The 23195-nt window shown below is 39.8% G+C and overlaps 1 protein-coding gene across 5 annotated transcripts; it reads left to right on the top strand.

The window, feature by feature from the left end:
- Positions 1–16044: 16044 nt before the first annotated feature.
- Positions 16045–22941, top strand: LOC108057795 (uncharacterized). 5 transcript variants are annotated; one of them, XM_070215963.1, is made up of 16 exons: positions 16045–16148; positions 16206–16315; positions 16376–16392; positions 16450–16463; positions 16553–16731; positions 16792–18346; positions 18404–18513; positions 18572–18932; positions 18993–19877; positions 19933–20042; positions 20103–20119; positions 20179–20463; positions 20525–22114; positions 22170–22255; positions 22313–22341; positions 22404–22941. In XM_070215963.1, the coding sequence occupies exons 1-5, from the start codon at positions 16071–16073 to the stop codon at positions 16556–16558; spliced, it is 225 nt and encodes a 74-aa protein (XP_070072064.1). In that variant the 5' UTR covers positions 16045–16070; the 3' UTR covers positions 16559–16731; positions 16792–18346; positions 18404–18513; positions 18572–18932; positions 18993–19877; positions 19933–20042; positions 20103–20119; positions 20179–20463; positions 20525–22114; positions 22170–22255; positions 22313–22341; positions 22404–22941. The 5 variants fall into 5 exon arrangements, with proteins under 5 accessions (XP_070072064.1, XP_070071987.1, XP_070072028.1 ...); XM_070215886.1 differs by having other exon boundaries at positions 16450–16731; XM_070215927.1 differs by lacking the exon at positions 20103–20119 and having other exon boundaries at positions 16450–16731.
- Positions 22942–23195: the final 254 nt, after the last annotated feature.

Raw genomic sequence — 23195 nt, 5'->3', positions numbered from 1 at the left:
ATTTTCATTAGGTTCGAAAAAGGGTATAGTCATAAGAAAAATACGTTTGGAACCACAAGCCATCAATGGAGGCACTTTGAATTGGTCTCTTGATTATCGATTGGAATTGGGGGATTTGTTTGGCCAAATCGAAGCGGACAATAATGTTGTTTGTTTCTCTATGGCCCTCTTAGCACTCCAGTTAGATTTGATTTGTGCTCTTGGCAGCGCCCCGAGCGCCAATGAAATACATTTAAGTAGAAACTGTGCCACTTCTGGTCCGCTCGCCAACCCGTGTTACGCGTCGGAGTTCCAGACGTGGATCGGTCCCCGGTCTCCGATCCCGGTCCCAGCTCATTAAATCATCGTTAAAGTGTCCGCTACCGACTTGCGGTCTCAATATTCCACTCACATACGACCGTTTAGCGAGTTTGCTCAGCGGCTCTTTCGACATGAGCTTTAGCTTTTGCTTTTGCTATGCTTTTGCCAGTGATCTCAGTCTTACTTTACATGGATACTTGGACATGGGCGTGGATTGGACTTGACTGGACAATCAGATCGTGTAGCACAGATCCGTCAATCAACGGATCAGCCAGTCGGCTCTATATATATAGAAGGCCTCTTTGATTGCATAACGCCGACTTTCGGCACGTGATCGTCGGATAGCCAAAAATTTCCTTTTGGATTGAGCACAATGAACTTTAAGCCGGAGGTTGAAAAAGTTTCAAGTAATTGCACAATCTTTGGGAATTATTTATTTTTACATTTATTACAAATTTCAGATCATTTTATGGCTGTATTTTTATTATTCTTTAAATTACCCAGAAGAAAATCGATTTTAAACGCTTAAGTTCTTTAGAGATTTATGTGCAATTGGTCTGTCACATCAAACTGTCTATAAGTTTAGTGCAATGCAACAATTTGTTAGAAATTTTAAAAGTGTTTTTTGACGTATTTGTTTGTGTCAATGCTGTCTAGTCACAGTTGACAACTCTTTTAAGCTAATAAGGAAATTTGTGAATATTTGACGACATTAGAGGATACATACTAAGAATATGAGATCAGCTAGTATTATGTTGCCATACCCCCTAAGATGCTGATGCTGTCGGCAAGATTAGTGGAGGGGTAAATGCATACATTGTAGGCAATAATTAGATATCTGGCCATATACATATATCTCCATGCCGCCATCATATATTGCAATAATTGCCCGGCGTTGTGTGGCTTTTGTTGGCGGCAATCAATTTTATGTGAGCGCCATTTCATAAAGCAAAACTCGATGCTAATGAAGCTGCCCATCCACAGGCAACCGGCTAGCCTTCTGTCCAATGAGGGGGTCTTGGGCCTCCAGCCAACTCCGAGTGCTATCTATATAGTATCTATATAGCATGTGTATTTACAAATGCTTATGCTAAACTCGCATCAACAGGCGACAGATGGCAAACGCTTAATAAGTGTCTAATTAAAAATGCCATCAGCAGTAAGTATAATGCTAACATGGCTAAATGAAAATAAAATGCCTTTTTAAAGCTCAGTAAATGCGATTTATTTTGCATAAGTCTTAAGTATGGAGGATACCTTTTTGACATGTGTTTGACAAATGGAATGAAAAGACCTCCAAAGTTGCCAAATTTGGAGAATATTAAGCAAGCTAGAATGAACATGAATATTTCATACCTTCTAGGTATTGATTTATGTAAAATGGTTACTTTAAAAAAGTAAATAAAAAATGGGATTTCTAAATTGCCAATTCATAAATGGGTTCCCCCATTATTATACCCCCTAAATTTCAAGTGACACCGGTATCAATGACAAATTTTTGTTGCTGGCTATTATTTGCATTTGCTAATTTGCCAAAAACAATATTTTGTTTGCAAAATATTTTCAAGGTCGCTGGGCCAACAGTGCATGAAATTTGCGCTTGACCATGTCTCTCTGTACAATTTATATAATTATTTGCACTTTTTATTATGCTCGCTGATTTTTCGTCGTTGTTTCTGCTGTCATCGCTGCAGCCATAAAAATGTAGTAAATACTTTTATTGGAAATAAATCTCCCCCTGCGAACATGTCATGGTTTTTTTCCAGAAATTTCTTGGCGCTTGTCTCACTGCATATTTCCTGTCATAACGAAAATATTTCTCTAAACGCACTGAGGTGCATCAGAAAGCGCCGTTGTCCCACCGAAAGGCGATGAGATGTTACGGCCAAGTGGCGAGAAAAGTGTCGGGCCTGAGACAATGGAGAACTGTAGATCTCGGAGAATAATGCCCGACAAATGAAAGCAAGAACAACAGTAAGCGGCAAAGGCAGCGATAATTTAGCGTAGATAATTTTTACCTTTTTGCCCAGCCAAGTGCAGTTAAAATCTGCAATTAGAGAGTAAGTTGGGCACTTATAGATACCTCTTAATGCGTTAAAATGGTAGATTATCTCGAAAAATTTCAATGTTAGTCTTCATTATTAATTTATATAATTTCTTGAAAGGTTTAAAATAAATATTTTTATATTTTTAATAAATTAGTCTATATTCCCTTTCTAATCTCTAGTCACAGGGTATTGCCATTGCACGCGACAATTGAGAAATTAACATTGCATGTTGGGTTGGGTGGAAGTTTTTAACTGAATTGCTCAAAAAGCGAAAACATTTTCAGGGCATTTAGGTCCAAGTGTAACTGGAGCAGTTGAGTTAGCAAACTGTGACCATTAAATGTGTGTTTTGCCAAGTTTTAAATGACAATGGGGTTTTTAATTTGCCAAAAAGTAAAAAAAATGTTAGAGCTAACTTAGTGTTAAGTTAGAGTTATCAAATAATATTATTAATTTTTCGGAATATTTCAAACTTAATTTCTAAAATCTAGATGCACCTCGACCCAAGTGTTGGCCATAAATTTTCGAGACGGATTGGGCGAATTGAGAATTTCCGCTGATTTGCATCCGACATTTGTAAACGAATGTTGCACAAATCGGCTGAGTTGTAAAGGTTTTCTCTGTCACAGCTCATTGAATGCCTGGCGGGAAAAAGCCGCAACAAATCAATTTGACATCTGCCCCACATATTGATACCTTGGGCACTGAAACGAATGCATTTGGGAAAATGGTTAAGCCTTTGAAAATGCGCAAAGATGGCCTTTCATCATCATCATCATCTCCAGCCAGTGATTCTGCCTGCGCAATAACACTTAATCGTAATTACCTGTTAATTGCAATTTAATATGCCGATCTGATGCTGGGGACGCGTGTCATTTATTGCAATCCACCGCCCCCTTCCTCCTCCTCATCAACCTCCTCCCCCTCGTCAAGGTCGTTCGTCCGCCGGGTGCGTGCCGCCGATGATGAGCTCATATTGCCCATATGGCCTGGTCCCAAATGCACCTGCTGCTGTCTGTTGGCCAGTTACCAGCTATCAGCTACCAGTTGGAAGCCAGCTAGTTTGCATTTAAATTGTCCGAAACGTACTGTGGAATCGAGGCAGGTATTATAAATTGGTATTACAAATCATCTTTTCAGTGAATAAAAAATGATTCATGTTTCTACTTTTCCAGTTTGTTAAAATATTGTAAGAAATATATACTTCCATTATGTTTCCTTGAATTTATTTACAATTTTACAAATAAAAATAAAACGAAAAAATTATTTTAAAAATGTTATCCTAAGTCCTGACATACAATTAGTTTAGTTATGATACAATACCATAGCATCAATGATAACTTAACAATAATATTTCTAATATAATAATATAATATTATTTCTAACTAGCAAATACATCCTTATAAATACTCTGAATATTCTGTAATTTTTCCATACTTTTATCAAGTTAATTTTATCACCACAGTGCAGTGGATAGGACAGACTGTTAGCAGTTGGCCAGTCATTAATAATATTTGCTGCTATTAATAGCAAGAGGTGTTTGAAAGTTTTGCACACTTCACAATCGGCATGGGGCATTGGGTATGGGGGATGGGGTACGTTCCATTGCAGCATGATGCAGCAGACCCAGTCCCGCCCCCTGCCACGCCCCGTTCCGTTCCGCACACATGGAAATGGAGGGGCGGGCTAAAGCGCTTGACACAAGCCAAACTGACGGTTTCTATTTTTTTTTTTATCACTTTTCAGTGGCTTTACCTATTTTATTTAATTGAGTACTCTAGCCACAAAAACCAAAACGAAGAGCACGTCACGTTTGCTGGCAGCGAAACGTATGATGTGCATGATGACGCCATTGTCATAATCATCTAGGGGTTCTAATCGCAAATCAAAACAATAAACGCAAATCAAACAATGAATTATGTATTGTAATGCCATTTAAATACCTCAGCCAGGCGCCAAATATCAATATACCTTCTAAAGCACATGTCTAAGGTTAGCTCTACCGATCGGTCAAAGCTCGATCAGCATTTGCATTAATTAAATGGCCTCACGTTTATTAAGATGTATCTATGATATGGCTTAAATCAATTGCATTGGGCATTCTCTTAAAGGTAAATTATGTTTTTGTTTTGGCTATGTTCTGAAAAAGGAAATATGGTATTAAAATGGTCTTTGTTTTGGGATTTATTTAATAATCTTTTAGATAAATCAAGATCAAGCATCTTGATTGTAAAATAAATCAAACAGCTTTACCGCTCAGAAAATCTATATTATTAACGTTTATTAGCTGTTCATTACTTGAAAACGTACTGAACAAGATTACAAAAAAATGGTTTACCATTAGAAAACTTTAGTTATGGATACAAGGTAACCTCACACATTCAGATCCCTGTGAGCTGCAGCAACAACAATTCAATCAACTATCTAGCTAAATTTCTGCCCATCAAATCCTTTCAATTATCCAGACTTTCTGCCCATCTAGCGATTAAGTGGAACAGCCCGTAGGGCATATCAACGTCTGGCATTATTCTAGGGGCCAGCTACGTCGTGCCCACATGCTTTTGATGTTGCAATTTAATGCTATTAAGAGGATAAATTGTTATTTACAAAGATGCAGCCTCGCCAGATGGCAGATGGCAGCCACTTTCAAGAAAGCCAGAGAGAGTCATTGATCGCAGCAACACCTCCTTTTGGCCCGGCCACTTAACACTTTGACCAGCTGACAGTCAAAGTCGTTAGCTTTGACATGTTCATAACAATTGCCCAAAAAAAAAAAAGAAAACACCGACCAATTACGGTGGCCGTTGGCATTGTAATTTAAGCAGCACAGGTTGCCACCACCCGATGAACATCTTCCTTCGAAATGATTTCCCCTTAACCTTAAGGCCAACTATAGAAATAGAAGAGACCAACCGACCAAAGAAACCCGTTTAGCATATTGGCAAATGTTTAGTATTTACGAAAACCGACAACTTCCTTGACCGCCCACTTCAGTCAGCCAGCTAGCCACATTCATCTGGCTTCCCAGCTTCCTAGGAAAGAAGAAAAAAGACGAATCAGGGAAGGGACCACAACAAAGACCGAGATGATGATGATGGCTCAGCGACCTCTGGATTCGTGTTGGACTATCGGACCAGCGAAATGTTCAACTTTGTGCAGCTGTGGCCGCGGATCTCCTAAGTGGAGTAATGAACTCTCGGCTGTTGTTTCTGGCCATTACGTCAAATGCGCTGCATGCATGCAACTCTTGTTTTGACCAACCCGATTCCCGGATCCCCCAGCTCCACTGCTCTTGTGATTTTCAACAAATTTACAAATGCAATGGGCCAGCTGAGGGGGCATCAACGGGTTGCCCGGCCTCTGATTGCAAGTTTAAGGTTAAGGTTTCGATTTTGTTTTTTGTTTTGGCCAAGCAGTCGCAAAACAAGGAAGTAAACTAGTCGCCCACCGTTCGAAACACCCATTGGATAAAAGGCAATCGAGGGTGGATTAGTTTGGGCAGTGAGTCAAATAAATAAAAATTCTTTACTCCGACGAATCGACGAATAGTTTAAACTAAAATAAATTTGCCAAAAATATTTTAAAGACACACCCATTGGATAAAAGGCAATCGAGGGTGGATTAGTTTGGGCAGTGAGTCAAATAAATAAAAATTCTTTACTCCGACTATACGTCGTCTAACTAAAATAAATTTGCCAAAAATATTTTAAAGACTGAGAAATAATTTTAATTTTTAAACCATTTAAAGCTCCTTGAATTTAAGAAATATAATTATAAAATGTAAGCGGTAACTGGTCAGTAGATAACCTCACTTTTAGTCTCTACCATTTACCAATTTAAAAGGCCAAAAAGCTGGTCGTCTTCTTGGCCATCCCCGCCTAAATGGTAATCATAGTGATTCGTTATTGAAATTTACCACCGACTGAGTCGGCAAGTGGAGGCAGCTTCAGCTTTGGTTTACTGTTAAGATTTAACCCAATGCGTTGGCCGGCGAGCTCGAGTTCGTGTCTTAAGTCTTTTGATTTCGAAGGCCTTGAGGCTCGCCCGCGCACATCTTTTGCATATTTCCCGATAGAATTTTCCCATGCAATTTGCCACTAATTGCTGCACGCAGACACCGTAATGCAAGTGGCAGCTTTTCAGCCCCGAATCTGAATCTGCTTTCTTTCTTGCGCCCAACACGAACCGAGTGACCATATTACGTGCCCGGCCCAAGACCTCAGCTGCGTCGCGTCCCAATTCTGGTTCGTTTGCCTGCATCGAATCGCTTGGGAAAGCCTGCTGGGCCTTTGCATAATCTTATTTAATGTTGTTGGTAGTCAATGGCTTTCTGCAGAAATTTAAGAGCATTACGTATTATGTAATTTCGATTTAAGTAATATTTTTATTTTCAAAGAAAATCCGTATATTATTTTTTTTTTACCCAGACTAGATTTTTAGGAATTTCAAGTGACCTCTTACCAGTTTTAAAGTACCTATGTTTTTAATTTTTTATAATAATATCAATATCATATTTTATAATGCTAGCAAAATGTGATCAAAAAGTATGATTTAAAATAAAACTTCTAAACTAAAGTAAATAGAAGGCAATATATAACGCATACGATACAAACTCAGAACTTAAAATCTACAAATATTTAGTTGTCGTCCAAGAAAAATAAAATAATTTACATTGTTTACTTCGGCTAATGGTTGCATATTCCTTAAGATTTATTTTTAAATGCTGTATCTTTTTGCCTTAAAATTTCAAACCAAGCCAAGTTGTAGGGCACATTTGGAGGCAAAGTCCGCGTTGTTGGCGTGGTATCTCTGCTCCTGGCCTGGTGGTCAAAGTTGTCACCGGTCGTGTCCGCCTGGGTCGGCACTGCAAATCAAAATGTCTCTGGCCCATGTGACAACAACCTACCGCGTTGCTGCTGGCGAGGAGTCGAGGAGCTGCATTTGCTACAGTTGCAGATATTTTAATGGGTTCTTTCGCTTTTCGTTTCGACTCGCCAGCATCGGTGGATAGCATCAAGGAAGCCAGTTTGGCCAGGCTTTCCTCCAGCTTCGACTCCAGCAGCTTCTGTTTCTCTAACGCTGTCGTTTAAATGGAAATCAACGCGCAGGATGCATAAAGTTGGCCAGTCTGCGTCTAATGAAAGGGTCAGCCTGGTGCTTCTGCTTCTACTTTTGCTGCTGCTGCCGGCTGCTATGAATTATATGCGCTTTGTTCTTGTGGCTACTGCACGCGAACTGGGCAAAGCAAATAATAAAGTGAGAAGAACAATGCCAATACAATGTTCAAAGTCAACGAACCTAAAAAGTCCCATATTTCCCTGGCACAGCAGAGGCAGCAGCAAGAGCACAAACAGAAGCAGCAGCAACATAGTCCAAGTTGGAGGCTTTGACTTTGTCCAGCTCAACATTTTTTCGCTCCATTTCATTTTTTCCAAGCATGACGCAAAATTTGTTGCCAGCTTTTCCACACACAGCCTCAGAGTCTCAGCATTTTCACAACCTTTGCACGTACAGCCAGGCAACAACTGCAACATCGGCGGCAGCAGCAACAGCAACATCAACGGCAATGGCCCTCCATGGCATGCACGTAAAAAGTGCAATGGCCTTAAGTGGAAAAAGCAGTAATAGAAAATAAGCATGGACAAGGCATGGGGGCAAAAAAAAGAAGAAAAAACACACAGAAAAGAAAAGAAACCAGAGAAGAATTGCTGGCAGTCAGGAGAGTCTGCAAAAAGCTGCAGATCTCTGTTGTTGCTGTTGTTAGTTGGCTGGCTGGCTGGCTGAACGACCTCGCTGGGATCGGATCATTAGAAGTGGTGCTGCGGCGCAGACACAACAACTTTGGGAAGAAGCTGCAAGTTGCAGCGGCAGCAGCAGCAGCAGCAGCAGCAACAGTCTGCCGCAGATGAAACCAAACCAAAGTGCTGCTACGTGCCCAGGAATCCAGCCACGAGTGTGTGTATGTGGATTCAGCAATCGAAATAATAAACCCAACTGTTGGACAATTTCCTAGACGTGAGCCTCTGCCAGCTCTGCCAAATAGCCCTGCTGTTTGCCATGTTTGCTGTGTTTGCCGTGTTTGTTATGAAGGCAGAACATGGCCAAGTTGTCAACGCCCGGCTGCTGACAAACCAATTGACCTTTGGCCCCCAAACGACGCGGTTCAATGCACTCAATCAAGCAATCAATCAATTGTTCCATGCCGAAATCATTAGTGCCACACAAAAATGCTGGCCATGGCTTGACCCACAGCCCACTTAAGGCAAAACTTGTTGAGGCCAAAAGCCTGGATGAGGCAGCACTTAAAAAAATGTAATCATTCAAATTTTAAATTTCTTCTTAATTTTAAGGTGATTCTTTAATAAAAGCCTTGATATTAAAGCATTAAGAAAACTAGTTTAATGTTCCTAAGTTCTAAAATAAACTAGGGAGAAGTAGGAAACATTTTAACAGAACAAAAGATATTAAAATTTAATGATTATTATTTTTTACATTTTTTTTTTATTTACTCGACTTACTTAGCTCACATCAAATCATTTAGATTTGTAGCTTTCTGAATAGAGCTTGAAACTGATCGACATATTCGATATCTTGATAATATCGATGTTTTGAAGGGTAAACATAAATTAAATATCGAGAAATAGAAAATTTTCCATATTTTTCAAGCTTTATTTCTAAACTATTTCATTTATTGGATTAATAAGGTTTCCCGTAAAAAGTATGATGTTTCTTGATGACCATTTTTGGATATTTGGATCTTGGATATACCTATAAACTATTTATAGTTGAATAATTTATAGGTATTCCTCAGATTTATTTGTTTGTTGAATTTTTGGCGAACTGTAGTTGCTCATCGCAGTTGTTTCTTTGGCTATTTTGGATTTGGGCAATCAAAGCACAAATACCGCCGTCGCCAGAACATGCGCCATGCGAATCGGAATCGTATTCCTATTCGGCTTTGGAATCGGAGACGAGTCTCTGTCTTTGGCATTGGCCATGGCAGTATATAAGTAGGTGGCTGGGTTAAAGCCAAAGAAGAAGCCTGGGTATTCGGCCTGGTCTATACACAAAATGTTCGTGAGAAATTCGCACGCTTTTTTATCGCAATTGTTTACGGCGGCATCAGCAACATACAGCATTGCTGTTGATGTTGCTGTTGCAGCTGATGTTGCTGTTGCTGCTGCTTGCGCTGCTGCTACTTCGTTGTCAATGGCAACACCAAACAAAGCCCGACCCAAAACAACTCGGAATGGGCAACGTGACTTACATATTTGCCACCTTCATCTGCATCTTCTTCTGTTTCTGTTGCTGTTGCTGTTTTTAGCGGCAATCGGCTTTTCTTCCCCTGCCTTCGATTGTGGGTGACTCCCAAGTTTGGATGATTGCAGTTACCCAGGCCATTGTTGCAGTTGTTGTTGTACAAGAAAATTAGAATTTCTAATGGTGGCCGTGTCTTGAGCTTGGGCCTGCACTTATCCTGGCCTTCCCAGTTGTTGCAGCAGCAATTTGCGCGTGTTAAATGCAAACGCCGCAGCAACATTTAACTGTTAAACGCGCACTCCAGACTCGAGACTTGATACTCGAGACTTCAGACTGCAGTACCTTCCTGTTGCCTTGAGTGTGCCAAATTATAGTCAATGATTGAATTAAATTTGCAATTGAAAAAAGCCCAGCCACGGGCAACGCCAATTCTGGCATGACTTCGCCTGGGAGTAGGCGGCAGTTAAGCCGATTTGGCGGCTAACGGACAACGGCAATAAGTTTAAGTCCCTATCCCTCGGATGGTTTGGGGCCCATAACATCGACTTGGATGATGCAAATGTCGCTGGGAGGAAGATTTACTGGTGATGTCATAGCCAGCCGGCAATTGATGTTGCTTTTGTTGCCGGCTGGCACGTGAATGGGCATTTAATTGCATGTAAATGCAAATGGCTGGGATTATTGGAAGAATAGAAAACACATCGGTTTAATAAGTTGGTATGCCTGCGGTTCAATGTTATGCTGGTAAAATCACACAGCGCGAAAAGGTTAAACAGTAGTTGGAAAGGTGTATTATTTGTAAAATTTTAATTAATAAATCTAAAGAGGCTTTTATAGCAAAAGGTTTGGATATCTTAGTAATTCTGTGAATACTAAATAGACTGCAGAATATATTAGAAAATATTTTTTTCACATAATCTTAGAACTATCATTTTTTGATTTGTTTCACCCTGTTTCAAGTGCATCGTTAAAGATTGTATGAACAGGTTGGTAATAAATTATTAAAGCAAATTAAGCAAACACACAGCAGCATCAAGGGAATCTATTTTTAGTGGCATGTATCAACGCCACGAAGATGAGCACATCATCTTTTGGAGTGGAGTGGGATGATGATAGATAACCCGGCACGTAGGCGATGCCATCGATGACGTCGTTGATTGTGAAATACGTGTAATTGGCTAGCGGTTATTTATGCAAACGGAACTGTAATCCATCGAGATTTCCAGAGTAACTGGAAAAAGGCACTCGAATCAGAACTAGAACCTGACCAAGGTTTCCGACTAATTGGCCAGCTTCTTAAACCGCCCATAATAAGGCCCCTTGGCCATCCGTGCACTGAAAATCCTGGCTAATCAGCAGCCTAATGAGGTCTGGTCCTTCTGGCATTAGCTTTTATGTTAGGGCCCATTAAAAATTCGCGGAAAAAGGGGTCGACAAGCCCCGAAAAGGTCGTAAAATTCGACTTTGGACCGCACGAAAGGCATAAAAATGTAGACTAGCTTGCAGTTCGCAGTTTATCGACTTGTTTAATTCATTTGAAAATCTCCATTTGAATAGTTTCTTCTACACGATTTCTAGCTTAGGCCAGCACTAAACATTGGGCTCTTCAGGTGTCTAATGGACATCGTAAACCTGACCAGGGAGCCATCGTTAATGTCTATGTCTAAATGTAAGTACAATCATTTTAACAAGCTTAAAATTTAAATAATCACTTTTAATTCCCCTTAATCCTGAAAGTATGCAGAGTATTTTTTAGTATTTGTTAATTAATAACTTAGTTAGTTTGGTGGGAAAATGATCCTTGTTAGCTATGAAAATCTAAACTTTCTAAACCATTAGCAAACCGATTTTTCAGCCAGCCATAATGGCTTTCTAGTCTAGACTGGACTAGAACTAACTACCCAAGATAGCTGAGCTCCCCTCGAGGTAATTAGACGTACACACTATCCAACTGTAACTGTACCGAATGCGATCGCAGCTTGAAACTAATTAGCTGCCCAGCGGTTCTCATGGCGGAATAAGATCAGCCGAGCCGAGTTGGCTAATTAAAATCGCCAAAAGGCTCTCTCCACCTTTAACATGCTGGGCGCGCTCATAAAAGTGCACATTTCTATAATAAGCATGAAATGCAGCTAGGTGGAACCGGGAACGTGAACGGGAATGAGGAACCTCTAGACCCCTGAAATCCCCTTCTCCACTGCCCGGCGAAGGTCCCGGCCAAAACTATAAATAACGCCATGTCTCCACGAGACTATGACCAGCCACATGTATTGATGTGTGTCCTGTCCACTGCTTTTTAAATCAAATGATAATAAATCACCGCCAGATATCATAAAACATGTTGCTCATAATCATCGGAGCTGGGTTGGTTGGGTTTGGGGAGGGGTTTTTAGGGATCCTGCTGCCTCCTAGGCCATGACACAAAAAAGTTCAGGCCACGAGGCAAGCGGCCGGGTTTGGTGGGAAATTTGCGCCGCTTCTAAGCAGAAGTGGCCATGGATCGGCTTTTGTGGGTCTACCTTTGTTGCTCCTGCAGCAGCCGAAGATACTCCTGAGCCATTGCCGTTTCCTAATTTGCATAAATGACAATGAGAGTCATAAAACATGCGTCGTTGTTGTCGTTGCTCGATTGTCTTGCCGCTGCTCTTGGTTCTGTTTTCTTGCTTCGTCTTTTTTTCTTTATTTTTTTTTTTAATAAAAAATATTGCCGGCTGGCTGCCGCATTTTCATCATCGTGCAACATCGTGTTGTATGTTCTTGTACATTGCATAAATTAGATTTCGCGCTGATCTACACTTTTGCTGGCACGACGAAGAAAGTGCAACCCGAAGCGGTTTCCCTCTTCACCAGGGAGAAAGAAGAGTGGAGAACAGAGGATCCACATCCACATCAGCAGATGCTGAAGAATTTATATCGGCAAAATGACGGTCAAAAATGTTAAGGGCCAAAAGCGTGTCTGGAAGTTCAAATACGAGCAGAACAAGCAGGAAGCGGAGGCAGTCATGGCATGCCACTCAGTCGATTTGAAGGAGGTTTGGAAATGGGTAAGGGATGTGGATGGGAATGGAGACCGGGATGAGGATGAAGATGAGGCCCAGAGGATGCAGCTCGGCCTGCCTGCTGGCTACTTGTGCGGCATGGCAAGGTGAGGCCTGGCCTTCGTCTCCGGCTATTTCATTTCATTCCAAGACACTTCAACCCAACACTCGAAGAAATGTACCCCAAAACAATCGGCCACTACACCATACATTATTTCAATACATAAGCTTTCTTTTAAAAACTAGAGAAATGCATAAAAGAAACCTTCATTGTATATAGAGATTAAATTAAATATTATCTAAGTTAAATGAAAATAAATTCTTTTATGAAAGTACCTTTTTTTATATTTAATTTATTTATATTTATAAAATATTTTCACGACACTTTTATAAAAATGTAAAGCAATTACACTTTAATTTCTCAGCGAAATTAAAAAATTAAAAAAATCATATAGTGATTAAAATGATTTTTTAAAAATTCTTTTTTCAATGGATTGCGATAATTTATTTACACTTTTTCTTTACGTGTATCTGTTCCCTGCCAGCTGGCCAGCAATCGTCGCCTGCTTCCTCCTCACGGACCAGCCCATGTTGTTGCCCTTTTGAAATTTATCTAAGCTTCACTTGACACTTGTCGTCGTTGTCGTTGCGCAGTTCCAGAGCCGCATAGCCATCCGCTGGCAGTCGCGAAATTTCCGCAATCTCGCGCCTTTAAAGTTCCAGCAGTTATCATTAGAGAACGAGCTGGGCTTCAATTTTCCACAAGCACACACATATGTATTGTAGGTATTCCTTCCTTCCCTGGCAGATTGTTATTGTAACCTGCGGTCCACATCTGGAGGCTATTCGCCTTGTCTTTTTTCACTACAGCATTTGACGCGCGCCTTTTTTCTTCCACTCTCGGCCATAACTGGCAATTGCACGAACTATTTGCTGCCTTTACCTTGGGCTTAGGAACTGTCGAGGGCTTTCATAGGTGAGCATAAGGCGATATTGCGCTACTTCTGCATACCAGGGCATATGAATCCTTTGACAATGCCAAGGTATACTTTCTTGAAAGTATGCAAGGCAAATACTTTTATTACAAAAATATTTTAAATATATTTTAAATAAAACAAGAAAGGAAGCTAGCTTCGGCAAGCCGAAGCTTATATACCCTTGCAGATCATTCTATTAATTTACAAATCGCAAAAATGTTAAATTTCTTATTATTTCACATTAATTTTTCGATCGTTTCTATCACAGCTTTATGATATAGTAGTTCGATCTTTTAAAAAGTAAAATCGAAATTTGGAAATATTTCAAAATAGTCATATCCCAGAGTAGAAGGGAATGTAATAAAAACCAACAAAGATATAATTTTTACACATTAATTTCCATTTAATTTTTCGACCGTTCCTATGGCAGCTATATGATATAGTGATAGAAATACGACTTTGACAAAAGTTTCATTTCGATAGCTTTAAAACTGAGAGACTAGTTTGCGTAGAAACGGACGGACAGACGGACAGACGGACGGACAGACGGACAGACGGACGGACAGACGGACAGACGGACGGACAGACGGACATGGCTAGATCGACTCGTCTTGTGATGCTGATCAAGAATATATATACTTTATGGGGTCGGAAATGTCTCCTTCACTGCGTTGCAAACTTCTGACTGAAATCATAATACCCTCTGCAAGGGTATAAAAATACTCCCAAGAGTAGAAGGTAAAATTTCAAAAAACACCGGAGCTAGAATTTTTTTTCCGTTTTTTTTTTCGATCCTTCCTATGGGAGCTATAAGATATAGTTGTCCGATCCGTTCGGTTCCGACATATATACTACCTGCAATAGAAATACGACTTTTACGAAAGTTTCATCGCGATAGCTTCAAAACTGAGAGACTAGTTTGCGTAGAAACGGACGGACAGACGGACAGACGGACGGACAGACGGACAGACGGACGGACAGACGGACAGACGGACGGACAGACGGACATGGCTAGATCGACTCGTCTAGTGATGCTGATCAAGAATATATATACTTTATGGGGTCGGAAACGTCTCCTTCACTGTGTTGCAAACTTCTGACTGAAATCATAATACCCTCTGCAAGGGTATAAATATTTGAATAAATCATTTGTAGAAAAAACTCAATTTAATCCTATAAATCTTAAAAATAATATTTTTTCAGCTTTTAAAATGTTTGTAAAATTAAAATTTATTTGAACAAATCTTAAATATGGCGAAATAACTATAAAACTCAAATATTTTAAAAACATAGCCAATGAAATCCGGCTCAAACTTTTCCAAATCATTAAGAAGCAAATAAAGAAGGTCAAAGCCCAAGGGCCTATTCCTCATCCAATTCCTGATTGAACTCTGATTCAGCACCAACACCCTCGTTCGCCGACTTATCACAATATCTCATGGACACCTTATTTACTTTTAATGAAGTGTTGGCCGGCTATCGCCATTCGGTTTCTTCTGCGAATCGCTGAGGGTAATTGATGTTGAAACTCTCGAGCTCTGGAGGCTCTTTGGAGCTGTCAATTTGTTGCACCACTTAATAAGCAGCCCATAAATGCGATATGTAACGCATTTCTCCCCCAATGCCAGTGCCAATTTGAGGGACTCAACTCAATTCAGCGTCTGGCAGATGCGTTGCGGCAATTTGTTGCAACCAAATGCAAGCCGCATGCCATGTTACTCGAACATCCATGAAAGCGGTGGGAGTTTGTGGAGGAAACTGAAGGTAGCTGGAGGAACCTGGAGAGGATCGACCATGACCATGGGGTAAGCCCTTTTTGGGGCCCCGGCAAATCATTGCGCACGCTGCGATGCCGAGATTATCTTGTCCGATTGCGTTTACAAGGCACCGGGGGCCTCTTGGCCAGTTCTCTCGCCTAGCCATAAACGCAATTAGAAGAACAATTGTTAGACATGCAAAGCGGGGACGTTGGCAAAGTCTCCACAATGCACAGGCCCAGCCCTTTCTGGGCAGCCTCGATTGCCATCTCGGGATCTGGGGGAGATCTGGGGAATCCAGGGGGCTCTGCTGTTCTGGCCTTCTGGGGGCCCAACAGCGCATGTGTGCGTGTTTATAACTCAAATGAGCAATTACCTTACAAAGGATTTTGTGTAGGGACGGCTCGGAATAGTCGCTGTTGTCGTGGCTTTTAATAAACTCTTCACGAGCAGCCCCATCTTTCCCAGTTCACTGCACAGTGGTTCCGAAATTACTGTAACAGCTAAAATCACAAAGATTAAATTCCAATACCAATTCTTGAAATTCTATTTCAATTTTATCTTCAGATTATACCAGGTAATCTATTCGTTTCACTTATAAATCGGTTGAATGCCAAGTTTTACTGAGATTAAAATAAAATTCACTTTCTCTGCTCATTTCAGTTTCTGCAATTGGAAAAACCACACGAAATGTGGAAGTGGAACCAAATATTTGCATTATTTTGTTTGGTGCCAACCGGGCAAGCAAATGTTAATAAAATTTCCACGGTGAGTTCAACTTAAGTTCATAAACAAAACGTTAAATTATTTAAAATCTTTTCAAAGCTTGGTGATTACATGACCTTGAAGGTTTTAGAAAGAATCGATAATCTTTTGATGGGAATGGAAAGAAATCAAGAATCGATTCTCAGTAACCAAAATAATTGTAACAAAAGGTTGGTTGCAAATATGTCTTATATCGACGATCAAACTAATCCATATTTTATTTTTTAAAGCTTGCCTCAATTAAAAGGTCTGTTTGGTAAATATATTATCTAATTCCAAACAACCATTTGTATATTTTTTGCAGACTCTACAAATAATGTAAGTAATAGATCGAGCTTGCAGGATGATAGCCATAAATTACTGAAGACAGCACGAGAACAGTTCAAAATATTGAAAGAACTTTTCAGCACTGACTGCCCACATTCAATAGAAACTCCCGTTCCCAAAGCTAGAAGCTACCTTCTCAAAAGACCTTTCAACTGGCCTTTGCTCCCAGATGAAGAGGCACAAATCCAATTTAATCAAAAACTATTAACAGAACATTATCGGATGATACAGGCTACCAGTCGTCCCCGAAACTCTTTACGTAAACCAAATCGTATACCCAATCATAAAACAAAGTTCATATGTAATCCTGCCTTTTCAGATTGCGTCCCCTTACAACATTATTTTACGACTGGAAATGGAATTATAAATTGGATGCTGAATTGCACAACTGGTACTGAAACAAACGTCATAATTCCTTTACCAGAAAACGGAACACATCCAACAGTCCCAGGGGTTAATAATAATCTCAATCCGTGTATTAATACATTTCCGAACCACTTAACTTCAGATTATCTGAAGTATAAATACACAGGATATCCATGTTATCCACTAAATCCATGGAAGATCGGTGAAGAACACCGCCTGCCTTCGCCAACGGGGCGCATCACATACCCATTTCCATTATTACCCGAGTTGCCGGTTTGGAGTCCACCTGAAAGTTTTCCTTCAATGAACAATTTAGAATTATCTGGACTTCTTTCTCCCCCACAAGCAATTGGATGGCCTGGACCACCGATCTTCCCAAATCCATATCCAGAACCACCGGCACCAATTTTGCCTCCACCTGGACTTGCTCCTCCACAACCAATTCCTCAATGGCCTGCACCACCAGGACCAGTGATCTTTCCCAATCCACATCCACCACCAGTTTGGCCTCCATCACAATCTCACCAACTTACCAATAGATGGCCTTCCCCATATCCACATCCGGGACCACCCGCACCTCCAGTTTGGCCTCCATCTCTACCTCAACCAATTACCAATGGATGGCCTGCACCATCAAGACAAGTGATCTCCCCAAATCCACATCCAGGACCACCTCCAGTTTGGCCTCCATCTCAACCTCACCTACTACCCAATGGATGGCCTGCACCACCAGGACCAGTGAGTCCCCCAAATCCACATCCAGGACCACCTGCACAACCTGTTTTGACTCTATCAGGACATCCTAATCCCCCAGCCGCTAGTTCAAGATTGTCTGCAAGACATTTAAGACCGGTGTCCCCTCCACGTCAGTCAGGAGTAGATCTCTCCGGTTTGAAACATATTAGTATGCTTAATGTGTACGAAATGTTGCTCAACATGACCAGCACCCCGCAAATCAAGCAGTAGCTCAGGGGTCAGAGTATTTTGCACTATCAACCGAGAAAACTACTCGAACTAGTAACATAATCAAAATACACTGACCTACGCCAACTTTTGACATAATCAAACTACACTAAGCTCCTGTGTTATCCAAGTAGTACATAAGCATTAATCAACTTAAGAATAAATAAGTTATCCATTTTATAACTCCGCTTAATACTACACTATCTCAACAAGCAGCTAATCCTGGTTAGAGGATTACCTAAGAAAAACCTATGAAAAACGTTGTTGAAGGTACGATCGTCACATGTTTTTTACCTCGTTAGGAAAATTTTTAATGCCATTTTTTTGTGCACCAAAACCAATTCTTAAAATACTATCTCAATTTAATCTTTAGGTTATACCAGGTAATCAATACGTTATACTTGTAAATCATGTAAATGACAAGACAAAGACTGAAATAATCATTTCAGTTTTTGCAATTGAGAAAACCACACGAAATGAGGAAATGGAGCCAAATAATTTTATTGTTTTTCTTGGTGCCAACCAGGCAAGCAAAAGTTTCTACGGTGAGTTCAACTTAAGTTCGTTAACAAAACGTTTAATTATTTAAAATCTTGTTAAAGCTTGGTGACTACATGACCTTGAAGGTTTTGGAAAGACTCGATACTCTTTTGTTGGGAATGGAAAGAAATCACGAATCGATTCTCAATAACCAAAATAACTGTAACAAAAGGTTGGTAACAATTATATTTTATATCGACGGTCAAAGTAATTAATATTCTTATTTAAAGCTTGCTTCAAATAAAAGGTCTGGTTGGTAAACATATGATCTTATTTAAATTAACCCTTATCTAAATATTTTGACAAACTCTACCGATAATGCAAGTAAAAGTTCGAGCTTGCAGGATAAAAGCTTTAAATTACTGAAGACAGCTCGAGAACAGTTCAAGATAATGAAAGAACTTTTCAGCACTGAATGCCCACATTCGAAAGAAGCTCCCGTACCCCAACCTAGGAGCTACCTTTTCAATAGAAGACCTTTCAATTGGCCTTTGCTTCCAGAAGAGGAGGCACAAATCCAATTTAATCAAAAACTTTTAACAGAACATTATCGGATGATACAGGCCACCAGCGTTCCTCGAAACTCTTTCTGTAAACCAAATCGTATACCTAATCATAAAACAAAGTTCATATTTAATCCTGCCTTTTCAGATTGCGTTCCCTTACAACAATATTTTACGACTGGAAATGGAAAAATAAATTGGATGCTGAATTGCACAATTGGTGCTCATACAAACGTCATAATTCCTTTACCAGAAAACGGAACACATCCAACAATCCCAGGCATTAATAATAATCTCTTCTACCCCCCATGGCAGAAACTAAGCCCCAATCCGTGCTTCAATTCACTTCCTAACCACCTTGCTCCAAATTTTCTGAAGTATCCATATACAGGATATCCATGTTATCCCCTAAATCCATGGTATTCACCACCAAAGAATGGATTAGACAACCTCCTGCCTTTGCCACCAGGGCGTATCTCATATCCCTTTCCTGGACTACCCAAATTACCAGTTTGGCATCTACCTGGGATTTTACCTTACCCACAGCCAATTGGATGGTGATCTACCGCAATAAATAAATAAATAAATGTTAAAATACAATTAACTTTTGCGTTATCCAAGTAAGCATGTATCAACTTAAAGATAAATTAGTTATCAACGCTACTTATAACACAGCTGTTCTACTTACTAACTTCGGAACGTTACCAAAACCATCCCAATCCCAAGGTGCGATCGTCACTAGTTTTTTACCTCGTCTAAGGATGTTTTTGCCTGATTTGAACAACACCTACCAATACCAATTCTTGAAATACTATCGAAAACTTATCTTTAGATTATACCAGGCAATCCATTCGTTTCACTTATAAATAGGTTGAATACCAAGTCTTACTGAGATTAAAATAAAATTCATTTTCTCGCCTCATTTCAGTTTTTGCAATTGGGAAAACCTCACGATATGTGGAAGTGGAACCCAATATTTATATTATTTTTTTTTGTGCCAACCGGGCAAGCAAAAGTTCATAAAGTTTCCACGGTGAGTTCAACTTAAGTTCATATAGAAAATGATTAATTTTCAAAATTTGTTAAAGCTTGGTAATTACATGACCTTGAAGGTTTTGGAAAGAATCGATACTCTTTTGTTGGGGATGGAAAGAAATCAAGAATCGATTCTCAGTAACCAAAATAACTGTAACAAGAGGTTAGTTTCGAACAATTTGTATATTGACGATCAAACTAATTCATCTTTTCTTTTTTAAAGCTTGCTTCAATTAAAAGGTCTGTTTAAAAATATATTATCGACTTCAAAAACAACCATTTGTATATTTTTTTTCCAGACTCTACAAATAATGTATATAATAGATCGAGCTTGCAGGATGATCGCTTTAAATTACTGAAGTCAGCGCGAGAGCAGTTCAAGATAATGAAAGAACTTTTCAGCTCTGAATGCCCACACTCACAAGAAACTCCCGTTCCCCAAGCTAGAAGCTACCTTCTCAATACAAGACCTTTCAATTGGCCTTTGCTCCCAGAAGAGGAGGCACAAATCCAATTTAATCAAAAACTTTTAACAGAACATTATCGGATGATACAGGCTACCAGTCGTCCCCGAAACTCTTTCCGTAAACCGAATCATATACCAAATCATAAAGCCAAAATCTACATTTATTCCTGCCTTTTCAGATTGCGTTCCCTTACAACAATATTTTACGACTGGAAATGGAAATTTAAATTGGATGCTGAATTGCACAATTGGTACTCAAACAAACGTCATAATTCCTTTGCCAGCCAACGGAACATATCCAACAATCCAAGGGATTAATAATAGTCCGTGTCTCAATACACTTCCAAACCACCTTCCTCCAGATTTTCTGAAGTATCCATATACAGGATATCCATGTTATCCCCTAAAACCATGGTATTCTCCAACAAATAACGGTTTAGAGCACCTCCTGCCTCCGCCACCAGGTAGTATCACATATCCATTTCCAGGACTACCCAAATTGCCAGTATGGAGTCCTGAAAAACAAGGACCACCAGGATGGCCTGCGCCATATCCTAATCCTCTCATTGAATGGGCTGCAGTGATCCCTCCAAATCCATATCCAGGACCACCCGGACCTCCAGTTTGGCCTCCAAATGAAGTCATTAACCCAAATCCAAATCCATATCCAGGACAATCCACAGCTCCAGTTTGGCCCCCAAATAAAGTCACTAACCCAAATCAAAATCCATATCCAGGGCCACCCGGACCTCCAGTTTGGCCTACACATGAAGCTACTAACCCAAATCCAAATCCATATCCAGGACAACCCACAGCTCCAGTTTGGCCTCCAAATGAAGTCACTAACCCAAATCAAAATCCTTATCCAGGACAACACACATCTCCAGTTTGGCCTCCATATGAAGTTCCTATCCCAAATCCACCAGGACCAGTTACTAACCAAAATCCACCCGGACCAGTGATTTTTCCAAATCCACATCCAGCACCCCCCGCTCCTCCAAGTCCAAATCCAGGACAGCCCGCTCCTCCAGTTAACATTACCAACCCAAATCCACCAGGACCCAATCCAGGACCGCCTGCACCACCAGTGATCCCCACAAGTCCCAATCCAGAACCGCCTGGACCACCAGTTTTGCCTCCACCAAGTCCTTTATTTTATATTCCGAAAGGTGTAGATCTCTCTAATTTGCAGAATCTTAATCTTAATCTTGTGGGTAAACAACAAAAATAAAAATGAGCTTCGTCTGGAAGACCAAACTAATTAGGTGATCATAATTATAGTCTTTTTAAAAACAATACAAAAATATTTCCCAAACTAGTTAACAATTAACAGAAAAATGCCAAGTAAAAGTATCTTATGAATATACGAAATTGCTTAATAATACGATTCGATACATTTTTCGGTTAATTTTAAAAAGAAACAACATAAAGCATCCAAAAAAAAGTTATTTTTATATTCTTCATATATTGCTTCAAATAATATTTATATATTAGATAAACATTTTTCTAAAGTATTTTAAAATAATTCTCGTTTGTATCGGATAGAAACCTGAACTGTAGCTAAACGTCAATATTACCCGTTAATAATGAATTAGCCTTATAAAGTAAATGTTGCCTATATATAAAATCAATGTAAAACAAAATTGTTTGTTTCATTTTAACGTTTGTCATATCAGGGATTACACGAAATGTGCAAATGGAATCAGTTGGTAATAGTTATTTTTCTCCTAGTGCCACGTAGCCACTGTCTTAAAAATAACGTTTCTTCAGTGAGTCCGAATGAAATCCACTTTAAAGACATTTGCTAAGTACTGAATTTTCAAGGTGATTAAAACAATAGACCACATTCTTTTGCGATTAGAGAGTTACCAAAAATCTCTTCGCATTGATCAGCAGTCATGTAACCAAAGGTTTGTTGAATAATGACTCCGATCACTAGTTTTATTAATACATCTAATATTTTAAAGTTCGCTTCCATTGCAAAGAAAAGGAGTTGGTAAGAACTTAAACGTAATTTAAGTTAAAGTCAGTATTTCAAACATACTCTTTTGCGTTAAGATTCTAAATTACAGGATGAAGGCTCTTCTTTATTGCGGAAGACACAAACGTACTACAAGATATTGAAGGAAATTTCGAAACATGAGTGTGAAAATCGAAATAATGAAAATTTCAAAAGAATGAGATCGCCGAGACATGTCCCTAATTCACACTTTGCTTATGTACTTGCTCCTGCTTCTGTTCCTGCTCCTAATCCGTATCCACAGCCCTTACATTGGGGTCCACCAGGCGGATATCCATCATGGTGGTATCAACCACGACCTGAACTACCCGCACCTCCATGTCCTGGACCACCCGCACCTCCACCTTATCCTCCGTCTGTCATACCCAACCCACAACCTCCAGGACCAGTATTCTCATCATGTCATGGACCACCTTTAGTTTATCCTCCGCCTGTCATAATTAACCCACTAGGACCGTCACTTTTGCCTTCACCTGGACCTTTCCTTTCCAATCCGAAAGGCGTAGATCTCTCTAATTTAAGGAATCTTAATCTTAATCTTGTGGGTAAATAAATAAATAAAAATAACAAACAAGACTATCAAATACCTCTTAATATGCTAAAAAAGTGCGAGAGAGATGGAAAGAGAGCGGCAATGTGAAATCGCGCCATCTAGCGGATTTTTCATTACTCCCTGATAACTTTCCTGTCTAGAAACTTTTTTAATTTCTAATAAAGGTGTTTACTGGCCAAATGGTTATGCTTCATTCTTTTCATCCTTGGTAAGAGCGATTTAAATGAATACCATAATCATTTTTCAAAGACTTTTTAGGATAAGGTGAATGTTAATA

Source organism: Drosophila takahashii, chromosome 2L, assembly GCF_030179915.1.
Source record: "Drosophila takahashii strain IR98-3 E-12201 chromosome 2L, DtakHiC1v2, whole genome shotgun sequence".
Lineage (NCBI taxonomy): Eukaryota > Metazoa > Arthropoda > Insecta > Diptera > Drosophilidae > Drosophila > Drosophila takahashii.
This window is presented reverse-complemented; position numbering and strand designations above follow the sequence as displayed.

What these genes read in the sequence shown, in the direction of transcription:
- LOC108057795 (XM_070215865.1), top strand. Translation starts at nt 19,800, where the DNA reads ATGTGGAAGTGGAACCCAATATTTATATTATTTTTTTTTGTGCCAACC. An exon ending in AAGTTCATAAAGTTTCCACG is followed by an intron (nt 19,878 to 19,932) that starts GTGAGTTCAACT and finishes AATTTGTTAAAG; the next exon opens with CTTGGTAATTACATGACCTT. An exon ending in TCGTCCCCGAAACTCTTTCC is followed by an intron (nt 20,464 to 20,524) that starts GTAAACCGAATC and finishes CTGCCTTTTCAG; the next exon opens with ATTGCGTTCCCTTACAACAA.